Source organism: Gymnoscopelus microlampas (assembly GCF_963454915.1).
Source record: "Gymnoscopelus microlampas genome assembly, chromosome: 7".
In the NCBI taxonomy this organism is placed as follows: Eukaryota; Metazoa; Chordata; class Actinopteri; order Myctophiformes; family Myctophidae; genus Gymnoscopelus; species Gymnoscopelus microlampas.
In genome coordinates, this window is record NC_139944.1 from 33,603,209 (window position 1) to 33,611,799 (window position 8,591).

At 39.5% G+C, this 8,591-nt stretch overlaps 1 protein-coding gene across 1 annotated transcript; it reads right to left on the reverse strand.

The window, feature by feature from the left end:
* Window positions 1-785: 785 nt before the first annotated feature.
* On the reverse strand, window positions 786-3,615 carry ora1 (olfactory receptor class A related 1; the record flags this gene model as incomplete). The annotated part of the gene is made up of 3 exons (XM_084061793.1): window positions 786-1,131; window positions 1,919-2,205; window positions 3,292-3,615. 3 exons carry the CDS (start codon window positions 3,613-3,615, stop codon window positions 786-788), a joined length of 957 nt encoding a protein of 318 aa, XP_083917919.1.
* Between the last annotated feature and the right edge of the window lie 4,976 nt (window positions 3,616-8,591).

Below are 8,591 nucleotides of genomic sequence, written 5' to 3' on the forward strand. Positions count from 1 at the left end.
TTGTTATAATGTGAATAAGCTGCTTGCTTGTTACACAGTATACCCCCCCCCCCCCCCCCCCCATCTGTGACCTCATCCATTGTTGTAGAGCTACAGAGATAGGTGAGGTCAGGTCAAAGATGATGAGTGAGCTACTTGACAAACTAGTCTTTCCACGACTGAACAAAAAGTTCCTCTTGACTTTGCAGTGCAGGTTGCAGCCTGTGATCATTCATGGTGAACAGTAACATATTCTTGAGTAAATGTTTTGAGTATCTGTACTTTAATTGAGTATTTATATTTTCCGGATAGTTGTGACTTTCACTCCACTACATTTCTTCTTCTTTCGGCTAATTCCCTTCAGGGGTCATCTGTTTCCATCAGCTTCTGTTCTCTGCATCTTCCCCAGTCACTCCATCCACCTGCATGTCCTCTTTACTTTTCACTCTGACTCCACTACATTTCAAAGACAATGCAACGCGTTGCGCGTTGTGATCTTGTAGATTTGCTATTTCCACTATTCTTCGGGAAAATCTTTGAATTGCCTACATTTTTAAACGAAAATGTACTTTGTAATTTGTACTTTTGAATACCTTCATATTGTTTTTTTAAAGCATGTGCTTTTGAATCCTCAAGTATTTAAAAAAAAAAGCATGTATTTTGGAACAATCCATTTAACTCAAGTACAAATTTGACTGAGCAACTTTCACTTCTTTTTGAGTAATATATTTGACCAGGACTATCTGTAAACATTGACTAAAGTACTGGGCTTGAGTACTTTGTCCACCACTGCCTGTGCCCTGTGATCATTTGTCATTGGATTCCTGAGTGTCCACTGACACCTGCTCTTGGCCAGCTGCTGCACACATAATCTTCGCCTTAACCTTCTTGTTGGAAGAGATGATGAAGAAGGGGCTGAGAAACGCGTAGCAAGACGAGAAGAACACTCTCATATCGGCCACCACCGGTGACACCTTGGCCACCGTCAACATGTAAATCCAGACGACGTTGTCGATGCCGAAGAACACGGCGTACAGAACCACCAGGGTGACCACCGTTTTGGCGGCCCGGGTCTCCGCCCCTCCGCCCTGCTGGGGCCGCCGGACGCTCTTCATCTGGACGCTGTGGCGGTGTAGGAGAAGTAGGATGTAACTGCAAAAAGAATGCGGAGCACTCATCATCACAAACAACATTGTTTTACCGGGTGCAGTGCGCGGTAAAAGACGGTTTTGCGGTGCACGACAACGAACGCACTTGTTGTGAGCCTTCCTCAGCGTGTCCTCATGCCAGTGGTGGAAAAAGTACTGACATATATTTACTTAAGTAAAAGTATCAATACCGCAATTTAGAAGTACTCTGTTACAAGTAAAAGGCCTGTGTTCAAAATGTCACTTGAGTAAAAGTACACAAGTATTGGCATAAAATTAGACTTAAAGTACCAAAAGTATAAGTACTAAAATGTTTGAAAATAGCAGATCTACAAGCTCACAAAGCGTCGCCATGTGAGGCGTTGTGAGCTTGTAGATCGTCTATTTTCAAATAGCCTATGTATGTATTAGGGCTAAAGTGGTTAATGTGTGTTTCATAATATAATCATTTATATTTGCAAAGTAAGTTGTAACTAAAGTTTTCAAATAATTGTAGTGGAATAAAAGTATAATATTTGCTTCTGAGATGTAGAGGAGTAAAAGTAAAAGTATTGAACAAATACTCCATTAAAGTAAAAGTACCTCAGTCAGGAATCAGGATTGTACTTAAGTACAGTACGTGAGTAAATGTACTTAGTTACTTTACACCACTGCCTCATGCTGAGGAAGGCTCACACTGAAAAGCGTCCCTTGTTGTGCTGCCTGTGCCAGATAATAAAATCTCCTAAAAAAGGACTTGAAGTGAGCGCTAGTTTCCTTTTAGTTTAGGAGAAGTAGGAGGATATATGTACCCGCTGGAGCCCAGCATCAGGCCCACGAAGGCAAAGTCCCTGACAGAGACCGCCACTCCGTTGATCACATACGAGAGGTGGTCTCTGAAATCCACGTGGCAGAAGCCCAGGTTGAGGGTGAAGGCCGGCACCGTGCCATTCCGCGGGGCGATGGAGAAGAACGGGGCTGCGATGCATATGGCCATGTTCAGGAGCCAGAGCGCCGCGAAGGTGGGCAGGATGAGGGAGGGGAGCACCGCCTTCAGCCTGGACAGACGAGGGCCACCGGCGGGGGCGATGGTCACCGCCTGGAACCAGGGTTGTCATAGTTAAAGCTGTATTATGTCACTTTTTAGTGAATAAATAGTGAATAAAATGTTATTTTGTCCTATCTGTATGGTAGAGTATGTTAATACAATACAACTTAATATACAATTGGGGTGGTTGTATTTGGTCTCCCTGCTCATTAGATCCTAGGAGGCCCTATCTTGCCTTATCCTTATCCCTAAACTTTTTTGCCATATTTTACTATTTTGAAAAACATTTTAAAATAGTTCAATCTGCAAGCTCACAATGTGTCGATGTAGATCGGCCAGTTGAACTATTTTAAAAGGTTTTTCAAAATAGTAAAATATGGCTAATACGTTGGCCCCCCAGGGTGTCTAGGTTTGACATCACCTTTGACACTATCCTGTGTGTGGTTTGACACAACCGTTGACACAATCCTGTTTCTGGTATGACAAAAAATTTGACCTGAAGGTCAAAATTGTATTTCTCCCCTGAGTAAGTAGGCAGGCAGGCTCTATTAGCTCAGCCTCCGTGGTTAAAATGTCAGCACTTGCGCAAGAGACCCGAGTTCAAATCCGGGGTAGAACAGAAGTTACATAGTGCAGCTTTAACTAAAACTAACGAAATAACGAAAACTATAATTGAAATATAATTTTAGTTAACTGAAATAAAAAGCAACAACTAGGCTTCACAAAAAAACGATGACAACTGAAACTGTATTTTGTATTTATAACTAATACTAAAAATCATAGAGAAAAATGTCCTTAGTTTTAGTCTTTGTCAGTATTTCATACATGAACGTAATATTTAGTGTGGATATGAAATATTGTCTTCCAATATTTTTTGATGTGCCAGTTTAAACCCTGTTAAAAACTGTCAAAAATCTATCATTGTCATGATGTAACGCGTTGTGAGCTTGTAGATTGGCTATTTTACATCTTTTCTGCAACACTAAAACTAATACAAACCAAACTAAAACTAAGCCTTTTCCAAAAAATAAAAACTAAACTAAACTATCAAACCTGCTAAAAAAAAACTAAACTGAAAACAAAAAGTCCAAACAAAATAAAAAATTAAGGAAAAATGTAAAACTTTAATAAGCTTGCCTGGAACACACTGAGCATGCAGGTGATGCAGACGGACAAGGCGCGGCCGATGCGATAGGCGTAGATCACCACTTTGCAGCCGGGGTCGTTTAGCAGGTCCCTTAGCCCGAACACGGTCATCGTCTGGGGTACGCAGCGCGTCAGCAGCAGCATCAGGTTGGCGAAGACCAGGTGGCACAAGATCATATCCACAGGGGGGAGCTTGCGTTCACTGTAAACTATGTTGCAGTATGTCAACAGGACCACTGTGTTCCCCAGAGTCCCCAAACCGGTTTGCAAGAGGAAGGAGACCCCTTTGATGGTCACACACAGATCCAGATCCATGACCCCCTAGCCCTGCATGGGTGTTTAGCAAATCAGACACAGAAAATTAAAACTGTTGTGAATACAGCATGTTGGTAAATTGGGATAGCACGTTTGCAAAACCACATTTTTGCAACAGAGGATGCATATTCCAAGTTATTTTATGTAAGCAGTTCTTTGATCCTTGATTACACTAGCAAACATAATGTCAGTTTAACTTCATCAACAGGAAATAGCCTACGTAAGATGGAGTAACAAGCCAAGAATTTAAACATTGTAGAATCTATTTGTAGATAGTAAAACAAACTAGGAGTACTGTATGTAAACAGGACAAGGTGGTTACTAGAAAATGAAATAAAAATACAGAATCGGATACACTAAACATCATCCCAATTGACATGCCAAACTTCTAGAATATCTCAACATCCCCTCTACAAAACCTCTCCGTTAAAATGATGACCCTACCTGAAAATGCAGGTGATAATGAACCGTACAGTGTAAACTGTAATAGTGCATGTAATTTCAATTTATAGTCTCCCATGCCCTAGAGAACATAGGGCAACATTACACAATTCATCCCACTCCTTCCAAAATTAAGGGCATGCAAAGAAGTGAGTCAGATTGTCTCAGAGGGCAACAAAACAAAACAAAAACACAACGAAATTAGAGCCAATGAGAGCTTAAGCTAAAGGACAATAGTTCTGAGTTTAAGATTTGAAATGTCTTGCTTATGTCACATGTTGCATAAGAGAATATTCAAATCGTCATACTGATGTATATTATCTATCTACCACTATCAAAAATAGAGAGGAGTTGATCTGTTATGCCTGTGGGTACATTACATTCCTCCTACCACCTATGGGCACCATTTGTGCCAACATTTCTTCATGGAGATACAATTTCTGTCAAGAGCTCAGTAGCTAACCTTTGATTATTATATCCCATATTGCAGAGGTTTACATCATATTTTACTTTGTAAACACTCTGGAGAGTATCAATCAATCATTATTTATTCTTTTTAAGAATGGCTTTTTTGTTTTTGCAAATGAACTATTATTCCCCACAGTTTCCCCACAGAATATTGTCACAGTTTTTGCATGAACGGTGTGTTGAATTATTCTGAAGATAATAATCATGATTATGACTATCATGTGCTATGTATAAATTGTAATAATAGAATCACGTTTGATTCCTATAACACTAATGTAGATGTTAAGTTTCAAACATTGTATGCACCTATGCAAGTCTCTTTCATTATGAATGGAGCAGCTCCAGGCTATACAGCAATACAGCATCAGAGCTTATATTCTATGCTCTCTGTTTTCCAGATTTGGGAGGGTTATGAATGTTCATACATACTAATTAGGTGGCCCCTGGTCATAAGACTAACGCACTGTATGTCAGTCTTCTATTTGAGCAGTATGTCCTTTTAAGTACTGCAAGTTTGTATTTGAATCCGATTGACAGAAAAACGTAAACTCTCTGAAATAGAATAACATTGTTTTTCTACAGAGAGAATCCACGCCACCTCAGAGGTTACTGTGTGTGGTTATTATTGTTGATGCCCGACTAAACAGGCTGATGATACCATGAATGAGCCACCAAGAGGATTGTTGAATACACAGCTGGATCTTGGCTTAGCTCTCCTATTCGCTTCTATGTCCTTGGAGCTTGTTAAAAGACACAAAGGAACAGGGCAATTAGCTGCAGAACAATGGATGTATGTTGTAATTGATGGCATTGGGAAATCAAGCTGGTGTTCATGTTTCTTTGCTCTGTGCCTGAATGGAGGATATTGGTCTATACTATATCAGCAGTTTTTAATCTTCATATTGGTCTAGCTATGGCCAATGTATTTTAAATACAAGTGATTTTAATGGCTGCAATCATTTGCTCCTTTTAAAGAGGTGCATTGCTACTTTCTGACTAATGAAGTTGCTTAATTTGAGAGGCTTATCTTTGGGAATAAATGCTCCGAGGTTTTGTTAGTATCTCATGTGTTTATTGTATGTTTACATGTTCATCATCAAGCTAATTAAAATGGCAAGTTCATACATGTTCTCCTCATGGGACCCCATCATAATTCACAGAGGGCTCAAGAGGCCTTGTCATTTCCCTCCTAGCATTTATTAATTGTTGAATTCAATGTTTTCTCATAGCTAATTGAACATACTCTAAATTATGTTCAGCTGCAGGATATTGTTGAGGGCAAATCTACTGGGACAGCATATGAAATTGTTTTTCTTTTTGGCTGTATAGGAGAAAAAACAAGTAGCTTTTACTTTCTGACTTGTTATATAAATTATAATCAGTGATTTAACCTCCCAATTTTAAGTGCGCTTTACAACAGATTAAGACGTGTATACAAATAGCAGAAGATATTCTTTTAATAGATGGATTTAGATAGACTGTTTGTCATTCATTATTTTGGTACAGTGTGAAGCACATGATTGACTACAGTCTTTGAATGACTCAATGTCCATGCCAATGAAAACATTCAGAACGTTCAGTTCATCAAGGCAAAGCAAGGCACGTTAATTTGTGTAGAACATTGCAGCAACAACAAGGCAATTCAAGGTGCTTCACACAAAACATTAAGAGCATTGAGACAGTGCAAAATAAACACATTATAAAATGACATTTGAATACAATTAGAAATAAGAATTAAGAGAATAGAAAATAAGAATAAGCTAAAATAAAGCAGATATAGAAATGGGAGAATAAAATGGCAGTGCAGCACAATGAATCTATCCAAACCTTAGTGAAAGGCAGGGACATTGCGGCAGGCATTGATTTGCATTTACTCAGTGCTTGTATTGGACGTCATCTGCATAATTATGATAATATATTTTGTTGTTTTTCATGATCTGAACCAGTGGGAGTATGTAGATGTTAAACTGAAGAGGCCCCAGAATGGAGCCTTGTGGAACTCTGCAGCATGTCTTTTTTGTCCGGTCAGATTTGACGATCCTGTTGATAAAGTAGTCCCTGTCCTGCAAGTAGGATGCAAAACAATATAGTACTGTGCCAGATAGTACCAGCCAGTTTCCCAGCCGGCCTAGTAATATTGTGAGCGAAAATACAGCACTGAGATCCAGTTATATATATTAACTATGGCTGAAATTCTGCGATTGGCTGTGTGGAAGAGATCACTTTTGATGTTTAGTGGCAAGAAGTTGTTCAGTTGTTGAAAACAACTGGTGTCAGCCAACAGCAAGGGTCACTTGAGGCATTCTTCAGTCTATGACGATGAGGGCAATTGTCTTGGTTGTACAGTATAATTAAGTAACCTTAAAGCCATGTGGCTCTTCTGGTTCCTTGGCATGAGGTAGCTTGATGTACAAGTACACACCCTGGACGCGATGCTAGCATGTTGCAGGACTTACCCCCAATCCAGCCCTTGATGCTGAGTGTCAACTAAAGCAGGGAGGCATCGGATGCCATTTTATAGTCTTTGGACCTCCCAGTCTCAGGGCGGACACTCTAACCACAAGGCCCCTTTATCATTTTGGTTGCAAAATCAATCATTTCCCCATCAATTTAATCTACATTGTGACAAGGTACTGCACAATACAATGGTTATACCGTTGATGGGTCACAATACATACACTTGTCTGTATTGGCTAAAACTGATCTTGTAATTGATCCTGAAATTAGATGCAGTGGCAGAGGTCAATATTGAATCAATACTCAATTGTCTGTAATTTGATTGATTTAGAGCGTATTTTTCTAATCTTTTGTTGTTACGTTAAAAAATAAATTTCACCTTTTTCTCATACCTTTTCATTTCATTTAAAATCTATAAGTAGCCTTATCATTATGAATCATCTGTATGGTATTTTTCTCACTACCATCTCCACTGGGGATATTATGTTTCATCATGGCCTAATGAGTATATCATTATCTAATCCCAGGTGTAGGATGCATCATGCTGCATTACATAATAGTCCTTGCATGACAATATCTAAGGTAAGTCCTTAGATGACTTCAATATTATATTTGCTATATTAAATAATCATAAAACTACCGCCATGTCACACTCAATGTAATAAAACAATTTATTCTATCATGAAAAGAATGGAGATGTTCTCAATAGTTTCATTCCATTTTCCTCCACAGGAAGGCACTGTGGGACTAGTATCTCCCAATAGAACAGATAGCAGTCTTAGGTGTGTTGTTTTTTAAATTATTCAAAAAAGATGAAACAGATTTCAGGGATTGTGACTTGATAAAGATGGCGAAACATTAGTATTTTATGAACAGATATACATTGAATATTGTATTGGTGCCGCAGTACAGCTGAGATACAGCTTGCACCTGTATTAAGTGAGGAATGTAATTTCTTTCCCTCAATAGAGGTCCAAAGCCGTTGTTATCCCTTCATTAACAGTTACATTTTCTCTGTCATTGTTGAGCAAGCTGGACCTTTGTGTCTCGCAAATGAATCCCCCCTTTAATTTTCTCCTGTCAATTTGAGATCTGTCAATGCAGTGTGTGTGTGTGTGTGTGTGTGTGTGTGTGTGTGTGTGTGTGTGTGTGTGTGTGTGTGTGTGTGTGTGTGTGTGTGTGTGTGTGTGTGTGTGTGTGTGTGTGTGTGTGTGTGTGTGTGTGTGTGTGTGTGTGTGTGTGTGCGCGCGTGCGCGTGCATTTGGGGGGCCGGGTGTTGTGTGCTGGTGCAGTCATCTGTATTGATCTCAGGTAATTGGACGCGGAGAGAAGGGGAGACTAAAGTCAATGGACCATGTATAACAGATCCAACAACAAGTGGATTGTCTAACAGTATAAGAACACAACAATTTGACTACTCTGAGAAGAGAGGGACCAGCATGTCTATGTGAGAGTTAGTCCAGATCATCTGTACTCACATCTGTCTCTTAACTTTTGATTTATTCTTCAAGACAGAGTAGGCCTGTGTCTGTATTAATGTGTGATTATACGTAATCTGCCTGTCTGAGTTAAACTCTTAAGATCCATCCATACAAACTCTCCCTGCGGGA